The sequence below is a fragment of the Pholis gunnellus genome (assembly GCF_910591455.1).
Source record: "Pholis gunnellus genome assembly, chromosome: 4".
Lineage (NCBI taxonomy): Eukaryota > Metazoa > Chordata > Actinopteri > Perciformes > Pholidae > Pholis > Pholis gunnellus.
Window position 1 is genome coordinate 924,692 of NC_136530.1, and position 19,709 is coordinate 944,400.

General features: G+C 43.0%; 1 protein-coding gene across 1 annotated transcript in view; it reads right to left on the reverse strand.

Annotated features, from left to right (window-relative positions):
- Window positions 1-19,709, reverse strand: part of oca2 (oculocutaneous albinism II) — a gene marked incomplete at its 5' end in the record, with an annotated part of 39,168 nt that overhangs the window by 4,123 nt on the left and 15,336 nt on the right. The window contains 9 exons of the mRNA XM_079157745.1: window positions 3,308-3,401; window positions 5,370-5,463; window positions 7,954-8,058; window positions 8,988-9,047; window positions 10,314-10,441; window positions 13,733-13,841; window positions 14,022-14,079; window positions 14,487-14,634; window positions 16,608-16,740. Of these exons, the coding sequence (XP_079013871.1) occupies window positions 3,308-3,401; window positions 5,370-5,463; window positions 7,954-8,058; window positions 8,988-9,047; window positions 10,314-10,441; window positions 13,733-13,841; window positions 14,022-14,079; window positions 14,487-14,634; window positions 16,608-16,740 (929 nt within the window). The remainder of the gene's footprint in view (window positions 1-3,307; window positions 3,402-5,369; window positions 5,464-7,953; window positions 8,059-8,987; window positions 9,048-10,313; window positions 10,442-13,732; window positions 13,842-14,021; window positions 14,080-14,486; window positions 14,635-16,607; window positions 16,741-19,709) is intronic.

The window sequence follows — 19,709 nt, forward strand, 5'->3', positions numbered from 1 at the left end:
TGTCCGTCGCCATCTTGGCTTTTACAACCAGTGAACAGGAAGTGATCATATCTGGACTGAGGAGGAGTGACGTAGAGACCTGTCAATCACTGTGTAGCCCCGCCCCTAAAGCATCCCCTGCTTTATGGTCTGTGTGACTCTAAATGGACCATCATTTACTAAATGAACATCATGCTGTATTGAAGAAGACTTGAAACTAGAGATTGAGACCATAAACTCATGTTTACAATGTTTACTGAGGTAATAAATCAAGAGAGAAGTAGAGTCATTTTCTCATAGACTTCTATACAACCAGAGGAGTCGCCCCCTGGTGGACACTAGAGAGAATGCAGCTTTAACACATGAAGCTTTGGCTTCACTCTTCAGACCCGGAGGTTTGTCTCCTGGTTTAAAACTATTTAAATTCAACCTCTTGAATTATTCTGCACCAGTTGTGTGAGCGTTTGTAAACATGTCTTTGTATAGTTGTGTTGTTGTGAAGCTACTTGTCTGTTGGAGAGAAAAACGCTTTCTTCAAGAATCGAGTTCAAACAGGGAGAATAAGTGATGTACAGATGGTGATGTAGTGAAGTAATCCTTTAAATATTCCATCAACATGAGAGCACTATGTTTTTTTTATCTCTGTTGAATGAATGTCAACGTGAAGATGGATTCTCGAGACTCACGATCAGACCAGCTGAGGTCACCTCTGCTGGAGCGACTCGTTTCCCCGTCAGAGCCTCAGCAGGACGGGACGGAGGCCAGATGAAAGAGGCTCATACCTTATCATCAACCACGGTGACTTAACTGTATGTGACGGCACGATGCGATCTCAAAGACTCTCTTTGGATGAACCAGAGGGACTCTGTGGTCTGTGCTGTAATAAGACGGACGTCACAGCTAATTATTTTGCGGGATATCTACGAATTACGGCATGTTTCTTTGTCGGTATAGCTACGGACGCTGGATGAGAGCAGCCCGTCCGATCAGACGCTTTAAAAGACCTTGAATGCATCCTGACAGCACTGACATGACCCGTTAATACTGAGGGCGTCGGTCCGTACGCTGCAGTCAGCCTGCAGGAAAACTACTTAAAGACAAAGTCAGAGCATTAGATCAATACTAGAGGTGGACAGCACGGTACATTTAGTATTTGATGTTTATGCTACTTTACACTTTTACTCAATTACATTTCAGAGGAAAACCTAAAATCTCTTTATTGTGTTGTGACAGCTCCTGAGTAGGATGTTGTGTGATGTGAGGAGGACATCAAGACCAGCCTTCAGCCAGAGCGACGCTTCAGCGTGAGGAGAGAGGAGAGAGGAGAGAGGAGAGAGGAGAGAGGAGAGGAGCCGACAGGCTGCAACTGGTCTCCTGCAGAACGTCCTCAGTCTGTTTAGTCTGTTTAGTGCGAGAACTAATTGGAACGACTGTGAAGACATTTTCCACTAATTACGTCTTTTGCGATAACGTGAACAGAACAAAGGAAAGAAGTAAAATGCACAACTTGTCTGTAATCGTGCATTTGACTTGACAACACTAAAGGTCATCTGTTGTTATATATATATATATATATATATATATATATATATATATATTCTTCCACTTCCTGTCCTCTGCTCCTCCTGCTTGAGATGAAGAAAAAGCTTCATGTTGTGCAGAAATACACGAATGTGTCTTTTAAACGTTTCTAATAACTCCAGAGAGTCTAAAAGTCTGAATGTGTTGAGAACAGAAGTCATTGTTTTCATCTAATGAATATTCTGCTTTAATCCACATGTGTAGTCGAGTTATATTCTTTAAAGAAAGTTGATTTAATCAATATAAAGACTCATTTAATCCAGTTGATCTTTCTGTTTCATGTGAGGATTTATTTTATTAACAGCTAAAGAAAAGAAGCAAAGACACAAAAAGACTGAATGTTCAAACGACGGCAGAGCGGCAGGAAACACCGACAGCTCCTCATGTGAGGAGGAGCGTCCATCAGCTCCTCCTCATGTGAGGAGCGTCATCAGCTCCTCCTCACGTGAGGAGCTGATGATGTGAGGAGCTGATGATGTGAGGAGCGTCCATCAGCTCCAGAGGAACCTTCACGTTACAAACAGCTTTCCAGCTTTAACAGCAGTCCTGCTGGAGACATTCAGATATAATCTGCTGCAGAACTAACCGGCCTTCGCTCTCTCCTCCTCCTCCTCCTCATCATCACCACACAACGCTTTGCATGAATTAAAGGCAGCGAGTCGCTGCACGTTGAGCCGAATCAGACTCACATTCATGCGTCTGACCTCTCCAGCTCTCCTACAGCTGTTTGTGACGTGTGTCTGGCTGCTATAAGTGTTTATAATGATAAACCTGCTGTTAACCTGTGAAGGTCCTGATGTGTGTGTTTAGTGCCGTTCTTACTGTGATGTCATCTATTTTCTTTATATTGTCATGTCTTCTATTGTTTCTGTCTTTGAGTGTCTTTTAAAGTCAAATGTGTGATTATTGTCATTATGAGGAGCAGGTGGCGTCCTGGGCGGCGTTCCATGATGACGTGGTAACACGTTGTTTTATCTACGAATGCTGGACGAGAACATTGAGATTCTAAATGTTTGATCATTATATTTCTTATTATATTTCATGTTGTGTAAAGAGGCTCCATGCCGTCTGAGTTTAGGATAAATGATGAACCAGGTTCCTGTGAAACCAAACGTGCTGAACTGAGACGGATCCTTTTTAGATCTGCTTCCTGTCACGAAGTCCTTGAAGCTGAAATGTGAGACTTTTTTGGGGCGTTTCTCCAAATGTTCTCAGGCGACTCAATTCACATTGTTGGATCTCGTATCGCAGCATAAGATGAACATTAACATGTGAGCAGCCCGGAGGGCAGAACTCAGGCTACAGGAGACACATTCACATAGATTTAGTCTACATTATTTATAAAGTACACATCTTTAGTGTACATTTATTTATAAAGTACACATCTTTAGTGTACATTATTTATAGGTACACATCTTTAGTGTACATTTATTTATAAAGTACACATCTTTAGTGTACATTATTTATAGGTACACATCTTTAGTGTACATTTATTTATAAAGTACACATCTTTAGTGTACATTTATTTATAGGTACACATCTTTAGTGTACATTTATTTATAAAGTACACATCTTTAGTGTACATTTATTTATAAAGTACACATCTTTAGTGTACATTATTTATAAAGTACACATCTTTAGTGTACATTATTTATAAAGTACACATCTTTAGTGTACATTTATTTATAGGTACACATCTTTAGTGTACATTTATTTATAACACATCTTTCAGGAGGAGCGAGCTCACCTGAAGAACTCGATGAAGGAGAATCCGTATCCGTGCTGTTCAGCGATTCCTGCACACACGACGTTGGCTGACGCTCCGATCAACGTGCCGTTTCCTGAACAGAAGGAAAACAACGTGAGTTTAACTCTGGATCATCGTCTCTACATCATCACTCAGCCGGTGGCTCGCGCTCGTGCAGGAGAGCAAACCAACGCGTCTTCAGATGTTCAGGTTTCAGTGAAGATGTGTTTATAGACGGATTATTCTGAACCAGCTGTGTGAGAGTTTGTAAACAGATGTTTTCATGTAGTTTAACTTCTGTTAAATGTTACTTTTTATTCTCTGTTCAGCGTGGAGACATGAGAGGAAAACTAACTGATCTTCAGGTTAACGGTGAGTAACTGGAGTACAGACGGTTTAACGTCAGGAGAGCTGGACTCTGATGTTCACGTCATTAACGGACGTTTCCCTCGTGTGGAGGTTTTAATGTGAAGATATATTTTCTGTCCAGATTTATGTGTTACATAAAGACAATAGATGATCCTTGAATCCTTCACAAAGGACACATTCCCAACATGCAGTGCTGTAACAACAATCATCTGTTAGTGAATCCAGTATAGAGTTTTCCTCTTTCTGTTTTGACAGTCGGGCTGCGTCTCCATCCCGCCGCTCGATACGCTCACATCTCAAAGAGGCGTCGGCGTCGGAGGACATCGAGCTGCCGATCGATACGGAACCCGAAGCAGAGCGGTTGATTAAAACCGAGGAACACAATGACAGCTCTCTGTCTCTGTGTCCTTCTCTCCTAAACAGAGCAGCGAGGAGCCGAAGGGGACCAGGGAGCCTGAACGAGGCCACATCTTAAGGGGCCCTCGGGCTGCTGTCACAAAGAGCCTGGGCCCCCCGGGGACGGGGGGACGGGGGACGGGGGGGGGGGGGTCCTGATCCTCCTTCTGGCAGAGGCCATCCATAAAGACCAGCAGCTTCCAGACAGACGGGGTCTCTGGGGACTCTGAGGGTCTGTTGTTGTGTGCTGGTTTCAGTCTTCAGTCGTCCCCCATTAGACGCCCTGAGAGCCTCGACAGGAAGTCTTAAAACATGTCTTTGCCTCTTGCACTAAAATGTATTTTTAAAGTTTACTGATAAACAATTCTCACAGCGAGTCAGAGCTGATCCTCTTCACTTCTAACGAAACCACCACCAGGTAGAGTTAGACATCAAAACCACCACCAGGTAGAGTTAGACATCAAAACCACCACCAGGTAGAGTTAGACATCAAAACCACCACCAGGTAGAGTTAGACATCAAAACCACCACCAGGTAGAGTTAGACATCAAAACCACCACCAGGTAGAGTTAGACATCAAAACCACCACCAGGTAGAGTTAGACATCAAAACCACCACCAGGTAGAGTTAGGCATCAAAACCACCACCAGGTAGAGTTAGGCATCAAAACCACCACCAGGTAGAGCTAGGCATCAAAACCACCACCAGGTAGAGTTAGACATCAAAACCACCACCAGGTAGAGTTAGGCATCAAAACCACCACCAGGTAGAGTTAGACATCAAAACCACCACCAGGTAGAGTTAGGCATCAAAACCACCACCAGGTAGAGCTAGGCATCAAAACCACCACCAGGTAGAGTTAGACATCAAAACCACCACCAGGTAGAGTTAGACATCAAAACCACCACCATATGGTCCCATCAGTCTCCCCTCCCGTTCAGCAGAAGTCGTCTCTTTGGATATTACAGAGTGCATCACCTGCTCTGACTGTTTCTTAGTCACATGGACGCATTTCATGTGTGCTGAACCCCAAAAATAATTCACATTGACTTTCGTTTGCCGTTATTTTTTTTCCTGAGACAAATAATGACACGAAACCAACGCATTGCATTGTGTGACTATTTCCCGACCTGCCATGACTCTGGGCTGAGACGCCACCCAGGTATTTTACTGAGGCGTCATAGCAACGACCACACGTTCTAATCCCGGCTGCACCTCTGTCCTCTCTCTCTTCACTATCAAAGAAAGACATAAAATGCCAAAACAATAATCTCATTTTTCATAGAGAACATCTCACCCCCGAGACAGGCTCCCATGGCCAAGGCATAGATGAGAGGCTTCACTGGCAGGTTCACATCCGGGTCCTGACTGAGGTTGATGAGGACTGGAATCTGCAAGAACAGAGAAATGATTCAAAACATACACAGACGTTAGTCAGTCTCAGAGGCAAAGCTTTTCCAAAAACATACGGATTCTTTGACATTATTTTGCATGACGGTACACATTCTTACACACACACACACACACACACACACACACACACACACACACACACACACACACACATATATATATATATATACGGCTGTCACAGAACCGTTTGTGCTTAAAGTTTGAAGGAATAGTTTGACATTTTGGAGAATATATCTACTGGAAGTTCTTGCTAAGAATTAACTTAGCTTAGCACAAAGACTGGGGAATAGCATCCTTAGACTGGTTCTTTTTAAAGGTAACTAAATACACTTTTTGTGCCAATTCAATTAACAAGATATAACCACAGACTGTTTATAAGTGCACGTTCATTTGTGGACGTTTTGAAGCCTCAGGTTCAACGTTTTGGTCGTCGCCATCTTGGCTTTTCCGCAACCAGTGAACAGGAAGTGACCATATCTGGACTGAGGAGGAGTGACGTAGAGACGCCGTATACGTCTCTGGTAGAGACCTGTCAATCACTGTGTAGCCCCGCCCCTAAAGCATCCCCTGCTTTATGGTCTGTTTGACTCTAAATGGACCATCATTTACTAAATGAACATCATGCTGTATTGAAGAAGACTTGAAACTAGAGATTGAGACCATAAACTCATGTTTACAATGTTTACTGAGGTAATAAATCAAGAGAGAAGTAGAGTCATTTTCTCATAGACTTCTATACAACCAGAGGAGTCGCCCCCTGGTGGACACTAGAGAGAATGCAGCTTTAACACATGAAGCATTGACTTCACTTTTTAAAACTGGAGGTTGTCTCCTGAGATTAAAGTGTTGAGTTAGTGACATGCTGTTCTCATCAGCTGTGCACTGAATTGAAAATGGATGCGGTTTGAAATCTTCTTTTATTGGAAGAATACATTTAGCATGGGCCTGAAAGTATGTGAAAATGATTAATACTTATACTTAGAGAAAATATTTAATTCATGCAAGCTACATCTCGTTCTGTCAGCGAGGAAAACCTCTTCTGCTTTTCTCACTGTCATTTTAATAGAGCTCACTGACGCCTGTCAGAAACATTGATGTCTGCACAAATCTATTGATTTTCAGCAAAACTAAAGTGGTGAAAAGTTGGTCTCATAGATGTAACAGAAATAATTGAAAATTAAAGCTGCAAGCAGCGATGTACGGGCCCTCGCACCTTCCCGCTACTCAGGGGTACCGGCGGGACGCCAGCAGACGCGGCCGCGAATGTCTTCGACCATCGGACAACGCGTCCCGTTTTTTTCCGTATTTTTCCCGCTGGACTCTGCGATGCTGGAAATTATGTAGTGCAAATATTCCACCAGTTCCTGTATCCACTATGTGGCGCTAGAGAACACGCGCAAACATGCATTATGTTGCTCTACACCAAATTTGAAGTGGATCTGACAAAGTCCCTAGAAGGAGTTCGTTTAAGTATAGCGACTAGAAATCAAGGGAAAATTCACACAAAAATAGAAATGGCCAACTTCATGTTCATTTTAGAGCATGGTCCCAGGAGACTTTTTTTAAGTCATCATGTGATACACGTTCCTAATAAATTTCATACATGTAGGTCAAACGTAGCGCTGGGGCTGCATTTTTGAATATTTGTAGGGGGCGCTATCGGAGTCTATGACACCTGTGCAAAGTTCCAAGGCTTGTTGAAAAATAAACTTCCTTTTTCATGACGAATGACGCATTGCCACGGCAATAGGCGCCACATAAAATGAAGGTCGTCCAATGTCAGTAGACCATTTTATTAAATTTTCATCATTAATGTCTTTAGATCATCTTGACCAAATTTGAAGTCGATCGCATGAATTCTGTGGGAGGAGTTCGTTAAAGTACGATGCCTGAAAATGATGAAAATTGACAAAAAAAGCCAAAAATGGCTTAACTACTGTATCGCTCCCTAGTGGTTGAATGGAATGAAAATGGTAGGGTACATAACAGGATGCGATGTGCACATAAGCGACAAATTTTGCGATTATAGGTTAAATGGTTTTGAAGTTGAGTATTACAAAACTAAGCTACGCCCTATCGAGTTCATTGGTCCATATCTTCTAAACGAAATGAGATATCAAAAATATTTTGATAACATTTTATAATATAGATCCAATACTGATCCACAGCTAAATTAGTAGCAATCGGACTCAGCGTGTAGGAGTTTGCAAAAAAAACAATTTGGGAGGCGGAGCTTAGGGGTCCAAGAGGCTTTTTTGTCCGTCAGGGGGCGACTCCTCTGGTTGTATAGAAGTCTGTGAGAAAATGACTCTACTTTTTAAAGACATCAGAACAGTTGACGGTTAACGCAGCCAGTAATGATCACATGTAATAACGTGTGCTGGAACCACATGCATAACGTCAAGGCAGAAGTCTGTCACAATACTGTGTAACATGAAGGATTATTGATGACTTGCTGCAGCTCTCACCATGGTGGCGGTGAAGGGAATGTTGTCAATGAGAGAAGAAGCCAGAGCCGAGACCCACATCACCAAGATGATGGCTATAGCCAAGCGCTGGTCCTCTGGCACCGCCTGAGAGGGGACATTAAAACATAATCACTTATTACTGTCATATTACACACGCATACCACCTCAACCCAGCACCCATCACATTGGCCTCCTCGATTCCTTTCCTCGCCTCGCGTCTTGTAGTCCCGCCCCATGTGAGCGGAAGGAGACGAGAGGAGAGGAGTCGAGGCAACGAGCATTTATGAGAGACTGACGTGTGTCACAGCTGATCAGCTGTTCGTTTCGTTATAACTGTGTTTTATGATCTCTGTCAGATGAACTTAACGGCGTTCATGACAAATATATATTTACTATTAATTCAATTTAAAATGTGGCATCATGTGACAAGAACGATGGGATGTCACATTCTTTTACTGAACACGCACACACAGGCTATATGTAATAAAGACGTCTTATATATTAGTGTGTAAAACAAATGTTTGTATGAAGTCCAGTGGTTTGAGATCATTCCAGCTGTGTGTCGCTCCTCTTCTAGTTGTTTATGTGATGAAGACACTCCTCAGAGGAAACACCGGTGCTTCCTCGCTCTTAGCTCCTCCAGATGCATTTTAGGAATCGGGACTTCCTCCGAGATGGACGGATTGATCTCCGGTCACAAAATGTCTTTTGTATCAGGATAGAAAGGCCGTGCACTTCTACCCAGCATGCAGTGTGTTGTTTGTGGAGGCTGAGCAGGTGAACAGCGCGCCACCTGTCATGTGTGATTATTAGCCTTCTAGAAGCTCGCCGTCTAAACACGAGCTGACGTCTCTATTACTGCTGCAATCCTCAGCTCGCACCAAGCAGAGATTACCTCCGACTCAGATGCAAAGAAAGAAATCAAACCGCGCAGAACAAAAAGGATCAATATGCATGAAAAACAATATCACATCACCTGTGCCCAATTATCAATTACGCCAGTTGTGTGGAGCCCCGAGAGAAAAAAAACTCACTTTTATCAGCAGCGCCGTCTGTTCTCCAATATAGTCGATGAGCTGCAGCTGAGCTAAGGCCTGGAAGATGAAGAGGAGATTAATACGAGGAAGAAAAATAAAAAGAGCTGAGGAGAACTAGTGATAGGTGGGATCAAACCAAGAGGAGAAAAGCAATGAGTCTGTTATTCAGCCCACATTAAGCAGACAGAGACAGGTCTACTCTGGTTGTGGTAAACACACCGGGGGTTTGAGTTCAATGCTTCAGAGTTAAACCATCCTGTCACTGAGAGAAACATCCTCTCACTGTGCACCGTCAGTACGAGCATCCGCTTTCCTTTATTATCTTGTAAAGATGCTGTTCAGAGGAGAGCACAGCTTCATTCATCACAGCTCTGGATCACTTCATCATTCAGATGTTCACATATCAGGTTGTTCTTCTCCCACAATGACTCTGAATCTTTCCCTCTCCGATGTCTACTTTATATTGATGCTGACGACAGTTTACAAGATGACCTTTGAACACATGATGATAACGTTAACTCGCTCTCCTCCGCTAACGTTAACTAGCTCTCCTCCGCTAACGTTAACTCGCTCTCCTCCGCTAACGTTAACTAGCTCTCCTCCGCTAACGTTAACTAGCTCTCCTCCGCTAATGTTAACTAGCTCTCCTCCGCTAACGTTAACTAGCTCTCCTCCGCTAACGTTAACTCGCTCTCCTCCGCTAACGTTAACTCGCTCTCCTCCGCTAACGTTAACTAGCTCTCCTCCGCTAACGTTAACTAGCTCTCCTCCGCTAACGTTAACTCGCTCTCCTCCGCTAACGTTAACTCGCTCTCCTCCGCTAACGTTAACTAGCTCTCCTCCGCTAACGTTAACTAGCTCTCCTCCGCTAACGTTAACTCGCTCTCCTCCGCTAACGTTAACTAGCTCTCCTCCGCTAACGTTAACTCGCTCTCCTCCGCTAACGTTAACTAGCTCTCCTCCGCTAACGTTAACTCGCTCTCCTCCGCTAACGTTAACTAGCTCTCCTCCTGCTCATTTCAACACTGACTTGTTGAACTCGAGCCGAGTTTCTGTTCAATTGTCAAGTTAATTTCGAGCAAACATTTGAAATGTGGCCAAAAATAGAAATATGTATTAGTTTTGGAGCAATTAAACTCAGCTACAGTGTAGTTTGGACAGACGTTGGTTTGGATAAACTCGACTCTATAACCTTGTGTAAACGGAGGCTCTGCTAAAGTCTTTGTTCGGTCTCAGTTGCTGCTACTTCATGTGTGAATCTCTTTAAAAGAACATGATGGGGCTTCCATTTAACGCCATAAACACGGGCTGCGTGTGAAATACCTCCATCAAGACGAAGAGGCCAGCGAAGAAGAGTAACGTGGCCCACTCCACCCGATGAAGGATGATCTCGAAATCCTGGATGTCGGCCAGAACCAGAAGCCACAGAGAACCCAGGATAGCGATCCAACCTGAGACAGAACAAGGAACATCAGCCGACGTCTTCAGAGAAAACACAGCCAGCGCTTCATGGTTTCATGAAGACAGATTTAGAACACACACACACACACACACACACACACACACACATACATGAACTCCATCGCTCTCTGTTCACTGAAATGTGTCTTTGATCACAACTCTCAAAAAGAACAGCGAGCTTTATTAAAGATGTTTCTCCAGCCTGGTCTTGTTTCACTCTTCATGTCTTTACTGTCTGTACTTCATGTTGCTGACTGTATGTTTGCTCGTGCAGTGGATCTTGGCTTTTTGTTGAGTGGAGGAGGTTGTGTGACTTCTGTATTTGCTTAGAATGTTTATGGAGGAGAGATCTTCTTCTTTTGTTATCTCACCTGCATAACTCGCTTTGTGTCTTTTGTTGTTGTTGTTTCGGATGCTTTGATTTATTGTGCAAACAAATAAATCTCAAATATAGAAAGTCAAAGATCAGGAAACATCTCAAACTAATTCTGTGTGAAAATGAGAATTCAGTCTGACGCAGAGAGTTCAGCCCTCTCTGTGAGCGGCAGTGATTGCCTCGGCCTCGGCCTTCTGGGAAATACTTTCACTGCTGAAGGGAACTAGTGACGAAAGAAGAGCGGTGGAAGGACACGAAGAGGAGACGAGCAGAGAGGAGACGAGCAGAGAGGAGACGAGCGTCTGAAGGAGTCGCAGCATGTCGTGTTCCTGGTGTTTGGGTTCTCCAGGTACAACACAAGGTCCTCCAGTTCCAATCCATGACGTGTTTCATGAGCGTTTTGTTGTGTTAAGTTACTGTTAAAGAGTATTTGATGAGGCTTGAGTCAACTTCAAAATAATCCTGTTTTCATTGAACCTGCATCAGTTTAGGTTGAACATGAACGTGCTCTGAGAGGAGAAAAACATGCTTTAAGAAAATGCCATAACATTTTATATTAATATTACATTCCACTTTCACTGAGTTACATTTTTGACCAACATCCATCCTGATCATAATGACTAAATAATCATTAATTAAATATGCCATAAATGAAGAAATAATGAATCATAAAAGCTCATGTAATGTCAATCTCTTGTACAAATTGCAAAAAGTAGATAACTCAGAATAAGTGTCTTATTAGGTCTATGAGGACAAATATAATAGACACAAATATGACATTTAGGATTTCCACATATTGATGTTTCCTGAACAGAGCGAGCAGCAGATAACAAACCAAAGAGCTCTGCAATCAAACAGAGCTTTTAGTCTGAGCAGCGATCGACTTATCTATCACGAGCACGACAACAGTGTCTGAGACAGGAAATGTGAAAAGGTACACAGAAGAAAGTCAATAGAAACAAGGCCAACAGATAAAGAGATGTGAGCTCCGGCTGCACTATCTCGTACACTTGTAAGCATCGGCTGAGATAAGAAGCTGTGATGCTTCAGGTATTCTGTATCTCCAAAGAGACAAAGTCATTTACATGTTGGAATTACCAAAGTAAGAATGCATTGGATTCTATTGAAGACCAATCTGCAAAATTATAATTAATATCTCTAAAATCTGCCTCATGCACGCTTGAAGAAACACAAAATGCAGAGTGGTTTACGCTGTGAAACGATTGGTTCAGGTTTAGAAAACTAAAACAATTGGTTCAGGTTAAACAAACAAACAACGTAGCGTAACAACGTAGCGTAACAACGTAGCGTAACAACGTAGCGTAACAACGTAGCGTAACAACGTAGCATAACAACGTAGCATAACAACGTAGCGTAACAACGTAGCGTAACAACGTAGCTTAACAACGTAGCTTAACAACGTAGCGTAACAACGTAGCTTAACAACGTAGCGTAACAACGTAGCTTAACAACGTAGCGTAACAACGCAGCGTAACAATGTAGCGTAGCACATTAGGAAGATGAAATGACCAGTTTATAATCAGACTGAAGTGAAATCTGACGGTGTGAAGTAAATGAAACTTTAATGTGAAGGTGTGAATGAATAGAGCTGCAGCAGTCAACCCTGCACGCATTAATGAGAGCCGTGTTGGGAGACAGGCGTCCGTCCACAGAGACAGAGGACACGCTGCTGTCGGGTCATTCCCGTTCAATAAATGTCTCAGAGGTGAGCTGAGCAGCGGCTGTAATTAACTGAGCATGTTTGGTGACTGAACAGCAGCTATGAACAGCATCTTCATCGTGTTCGTGGTAATGAGATGTTGTTCTGGTCATCTACCGACACACATCGGAGATATAACCCTCAACCTAACACACATGTCCACGTTTACTAACACGCACAAAATATGCAAGCAGGCAGAATTAGAGTCAGAAAGATCAGCTGACTGGTAACATCCAATCATATTCATGTGGGTGCACTTTGCACTGCAACTGAATAACCTGACAGTGACACAACATGTTGACAATCATTGACAGAAAATAATTACATTTTGTGTTGTTCATCGGGCTACAACTGATGATTCAACTTTCTAGATTAATCTGTATTAATTATTTGGTCTATGAAATAGTGAATGTTGTCCATCCCAGTTTCTCAAGGTCCAAAGTGATGTCACTAAAGGTGTGTGAGATTAATGGGGATCTATTGGCAGGAATATTATATTCATAAATATATTCATGAGTGTACAATCACTTGAAAATAAAGAATCGTTGTGTTTTTCGTTGGCTTACAATTAGCCCTACGGTAGAGACCTGTCAATCACTGTGTAGCCCCGCCCCTAAAGCATCCCCTGCTTTATGGTCTGTGTGACTCTAAATGGACCATCATTTACTAAATGAACATCATGCTGTATTGAAGAAGACTTGAAACTAGAGATTGAGACCATAAACTCATGTTTACAATGTTTACTGAGGAAATAAATCAAGAGAGAAGTAGAGTCATTTTCTCATAGACTTCTATACAACCAGAGGAGTCGCCCCCTGGTGGACACTAGAGAGAATGCAGCTTTAACAGCTTTGACTTGACTTTTCAGAATGTTGTCGTCTGGTTGGACTACATAAATACTTCATCCCTGCAGCTCTCTATATCTGCATATTTCAGATCAAATGTGCATTCAGTAGTTTTGCCTGAAACACTATTTATCGCCACAGGTTTTAAATTGCAGCACATGAACAGATGCAAAGTGAGCGGTCTAAATGCAGCTCAGTATCCATGTAATTTATCGGAGGCTTTTGCTCCTCAGCCCATTATTTGGGCTCAATTTACACGCGAGGACGGAGGAAGCTGTGTTTCATAATTACATGACAGAACCTTGTAAAAACAGCGCTGTAATGAGAAAGCAGTGCTCACCGAGCTCCAGATGAATGCTGGGAACAAAGGAGTTGAGGAAGAACATGAAGATCACCACGGTGAGGACGAACACACACTTCACCAACAGCACCGTGTCGGTTATTCTGTGCTGTGGAGGAGAGAGAAATATATATATATGTTGAGTCTGAATGGAGCGAAAGCTTTTAAAGTTACATCATCCAACACACTGAAGGTATTTATCTCAAGTGGAGCTTCAAAGACGAGGCCGGCTTCATTATTGAGAGAACATCGATGCTCCACAGCCACGGCGTGACGTACGGAAGCTCACCTTCTTCTGCAGTTCCTGGATGTTCTGCTCCCAGTTCTTGTCCTCTTGAGAAATTTCTCTGTCGGATGCAGCAACATTTTAATGAGCGTTAAAAGCAGAGAAAAACAATAAATGATAGACTAATAACTCTCTTAAGAGTTTCAAAATGTTGGTTAAATGATGTGTGATGGTGCTTCTATCAGCTGTTTATGAATACATCATGAGCTTCCTGCTGTTTCTAGGTATTTGTTGAGTGTTGCGTTTGGTGCTTCAGTATTTCTCAGTGCTATGAAATTACATTTGGGCTGTAATCGCTTTGACTTTTACAGGGACAGAAATAGAAAGTAAGACTTCCTTCAGCTTGTTTTTGAGCAAAAAAATGATTTAAAAAAAGTACAATGTTGTGTTTTAAGCAGTGAAGACAGTTTTACTGTAAGACACGTGTTTAAAAAGCGTTCTCAGCAATGTGTTCAGCGTTCTCTTCACCTCTGGAAGGTCTTCATCATCTTGCGGAGCAGACTTTCCAGGTTGAGGACTTTCTGCATCAGGAGGCATTTCACCGCCGTCTCCTCCCGGCTGGCCGGGTTGATGCGCTGAGCCGTCTGCCTCCAGACCAGGATCTCATGCTTGAGTTCTGCAGAGCAGAGTTTAGAGTCATACACACGTCTGTACACGACTGTACAGCATAGTGCAGCGTGTCTATGGGGGGGCGTAACAGCTCCTACAGCTGAGAGGATAATAAGATGTTTCTGGTCAATAAGCTGCGAGCCCCCATCGAGGGACTAATGCAGCCGGGCGACGGCATCGACCAGCTCGGGAACAGAAGCCTGAGGGAGCCGGACGCCTGTGCAGACACCAGGAGGTGTTTCTCCTCTTTCAGGAAGGTTGCTAGGTGACCTGAATAGGATCTAACTGGCACCGGGGTACAAAACACAACATTCCCTCCAGCGAGTGAGCAGCGTGGAGGGAGAGCAGGAAGCTCCAGGTCTGGGGGGGTTTACTGATGCGCTCATCAGGTCCACATCGAACGGCCAGCGGGTATATCGGCTTCCCTCCAGTCGGCCGGAGGCTCAGCGGGACGATAACGGCGCTAACAGCCGCTAACAGCCGGTAACAGCCGGTAACAGCCGGTAACAGCCGGTAACAGCCGGTTACAGCCGGTTACAGCCGGTAACAGCCGGTAACAGCCGGTAACAGCCGGTTACAGCCGGTAACAGCCGGTAACAGCCGGTAACAGCCGGTAACAGCCGGTTACAGCCGGTAACAGCCGGTAACAGCCGGTAACAGCCGGTAACAGCCGGTAACAGCCGGTTACAGCCGGTTACAGCCGGTTACAGCCGGTCTTCTCCTCCTTGAATGTGAGCAGGTTTGCTCTGGAGGTCTCTGGTTTAACGATCGCCTGCTGAGGATCTCTGTGTTCTATTGTGGGGGAACACTGATGTGTTTCACACAAATAGCCCGTTTTTACTACTTCGCCCATTATCTGCATCTCCAGGGTGTCGTGTGCAAAGATCTACAGCAGCAGCGAACAGACTCAGAGATCTGTGTGGACAGTAACTCAAGTTCACGTCCTCCTCTGTTCATTAGTTCTTACTCACATGTACACATAAGAAGTGCAGAAGTCCAGATTAGCTGGAACATTGGAGTTTGCTTCTCTCCTGAACATCAGAGGAACGTGTTTCCTGACACTTTTACTGCTTATTGATTGGAAGTTGTTGTACTTGAGTCCTGCTCATTAGAGCTCTATTCTTATGTAACAACGATAACAGAGATGTTCTATCTCTCACAGGTGGACGATTAATAAAGAGATATTTCTATTAATAAAGAAACTGACTTTACTCTCCAATGAATTAGAATCAACGCTGTGCATCTCAATGAAGCTCTTTTAGTAACGCATCACTTCAGAACGCGTTCATGGATTTACTAAGAGGCAACTTTAAATCAGTTCTTAATAAACTAAATTAACTAGTTCTGAGTTATTCTCATTGAGACTTCATTTAGTGTCATTTTAACACTTAACACTTGTAGTTTTGTTACATTTGAATAGAATATATATGAATAAAATATGAATTTCTAACCGTTAAGGGGGAATGACTATGATTTATTATAAGGTGGTGATCATAGTTCAAGTCCAACAGCTTCCTGTTAATAATCAGTCATCAGGAGCTTATTGAGGGGAAACTATATGTTTATATGGCCCAGCAGCTGTAGAATATTATCAAGCAGAATAGGCATTAATAAGTGCTTTATTAAGACTAATAAAAAGCCAAATATGCATCGTAATAAGCAAGTAGTTATGCTAAATATGTGCACCTTAATATAAAGTGTTATTGGGCTTGAAAGTCCTAAAAGTATCTGGTTATAAACATGTTATTATCACATTTGAACCACTGAGGATCTTTGGGTGACCTGATGAGGACGATGAGACGTCAGCGTTCATGAGCTTTCTATGAGAAGGTGTGTGTCTCCACGAGCACAGAGCAGCTTCACACTGATCATCACAAAGCCTTCATCATTGATTTTAGATTGTTTCACATCCAGAGCAATCCTGCAATTTACATTTCCTCCCCCGTGACAACATGATGACTCCCTTTGCTTTCAACTCACCGACTATCTCGATGGACTCTTTGTTGTAGAGCTTTTTGTTCCAGTAGAGCAGCCGCAGGAACGGAAACGAGGTGAGGAGGACGAGGCAGATTCCAAGAAACATGTAGCCCGTGAAGCTGGCGAAATCAATCCCCTGTGAGAGGAAAGAACAGCAGACTGTGATTATCTCAAACCACAAAGAGCATCAAGTTCAAACCGTTCATTGTCTGATACAAAGAGAAAGCTGAGCACTGATCTATATGTTCATTCAAATGATGATAATGTGCTGCTTTTAGCACAGAATGGAGGCGTTCAGATGCATTCAGACGCTTCATGTGAGTTCATTTTTGAGAGATAATGAGAGGAAAAATGAAAGCCAGGAGTTTGATCATTGCACACAGAGGGGGGGGGGGGATAATTGCATCCTTAAGATGTTTTTTCATCAGCACCGAACAGTTTGGCACGAGCCTCGTCTCACTTCCTGTAATAGAAAGAAGCAGCCGAGGGTTGTCCTCAGAACGACTCCGTTTCATCAGACGTGTCCTTGTGTGACATCACCTTCACAGGATTTATTATTCTGAAGCCTCTAATTGAACGCCGTTAAGATGATTCATACGGCTGCTACAGTATGAAGAATACAAATGCAGATATTCAGAGAAGTGGTTGATAGTGACCTCTGCAGGGTTTACAAGCTGCAGCTAAAGTCTCAGATTAAAGGAGAGGAAAGATATTCTCACAAACACACAGGTTTCATCCTTCAATCTGTAACGTGTGAATGTTTTCAATGTTTCACCAAAAGTAAAATCTCAGTTGTGGGAGCTGAGCAAGAGATCTACAGCACCTTATCAATATATATATAAATATGTATATATAATGGCAGAGATTTAATATGATTTGTATAATTTATATCATTAATTCACTTTGATGAAGTGCAAACACACTGTGAGAGAATCAGCTCACTGAGCATGCTCAGAAGCGCCCTCCATCAAAGACCCGGCGAGCGTTTGGAGCCGGGTTCTTCTGTTCGTATGATATCCTGCGACAACTTACGACAACTTACGACAACTTACGACAACTTACGACAACTTACTCCTCGTTTTTTGTGCGTTTTCCTAAGAAAGCCTGCAGGACGTGTCAATTCCAGCTAGTTACATGAACACAATCTTTTATAAAATAAACTGCTGTTTTCACAGGAAACTCTGTTAGATTTCAGCAACAAAACTACTTAGTTAGGTTTAAGAAAAGATGCTGAAATACAAGATAGATTTTTGGTTTAAATAACCACGGAAGTAAGCAAGTTAAGTTAAAACATCAACATAGATGGAGCAGCCGTCTGCTGGCTGAAGGTTCGTTGTTTGTGCATTATTCTGTCGTAGGATGAGACCAGCCTGGTCTCTGTGACATATTTCCAATCTTTACAACTGTTGAGTGGTAAGACACGAGAGAGCAAACCACCAGAGAAGAAGTGTTTTCTGCTGTAACACGTCTCTGTTTGCGGCCGTAGACGGTGACCCCGGTGACCCCGGTGAGCTCGTGTCTCCATGAGCCAAAGTCAACGCCTCTTCTGACCGGTTGGACGAGATCCATTTGGCAACGAGAGTCGCTGACGTCCCTCAATGAATTCATACCAAAAAAGGAGGTTTTGTATGCGCTATGCTGCCTTGCTCTGTAACAAATCAAACACACATCACCCAGCTGGTGCGATTCATTATATCTCTGGACCCCCCCCCCCCTCACACAAACAAGCAGGCATGCAAATAAACAAACATGCAAGCAAACGGTGCATGCACACACCAGCTGTCCTTATCCAGAGGCCAGAACCCCGCGGTTCTGGCCTCTGGGACACAACGAGCCAAGACAAACTGGACGGCGCCGCCTGGTGTGGTGCAGGAGCTACGCGGTGCACCGGAGGAGACCTCATACTGCTGATAACCACAAAAGGCTAAAATGTCAACACGGAACAGATGTCACATCAAGCAGCTGTGAGAATGTCATGTCTTCTGGTGATGCAGCGGCGTTCCCCTCTGAGTGTAAGAAGAGTGAAGGTTATGAGACAAAATAAGAAATGTTCTGACTGTTTACCGATGTCACAATCCTGCCGATAAATGTTTATCCAAAATATTAGGCTGACAAATGTCTAAATACAAACAAAGGTTTTTTGTCACTCATAATGTGTGTTCTTCCACCTTAACACTCATAATGTGTGGTCTTCCACCTTAACACTCATAATGTGTGATCTTCCACCTTAACACTCATAATGTGTGTTCTTCCACCTTAACACTCATAATGTGTGGTCTTCCACCTTAACACTCATAATGTGTGGTCTTCCACCTTAACACTCATAATGTGTGGTCTTCCACCTTAACACTCATAATGTGTGTTCTTCCACCTTAACACTCATAATGTGTGATCTTCCACCTTAACACTCATAATGTGTGTTCTTCCACCTTAACACTCATAATGTGTGTTCTTCCACCTTAACACTCATAATGTGTGGTCTTCCACCTTAACACTCATAATGTGTGGTCTTCCACCTTAACACTCATAATGTGTGGTCTTCCACCTTAACACTCATAATGTGTGTTCTTCCACCTTAACACTCATAATGTGTGTTCTTCCACCTTAACACTCATAATGTGTGGTCTTCCACCTTAACACTCATAATGTGTGGTCTTCCACCTTAACACTCATAATGTGTGGTCTTCCACCTTAACACTCAAAATGTGTGATCTTCCACCTTAACACTCATAATGTGTGTTCTTCCACCTTAACACTCATAATGTGTGGTCTTCCACCTTAACACTCATAATGTGTGGTCTTCCACCTTAACACTCATAATGTGTGGTCTTCCACCTTAACACTCATAATGTGTGTTCTTCCACCTTAACACTCATAATGTGTGGTCTTCCACCTTAACACTCATAATGTGTGTTCTTCCACCTTAACACTCATAATGTGTGATCTTCCACCTTAACACTCATAATGTGTGTTCTTCCACCTTAACACTCATAATGTGTGGTCTTCCACCTTAACACTCATAATGTGTGTTCTTCCACCTTAACACTCATAATGTGTGTTCTTCCACCTTAACACTCATAATGTGTGTTCTTCCACCTTAACACT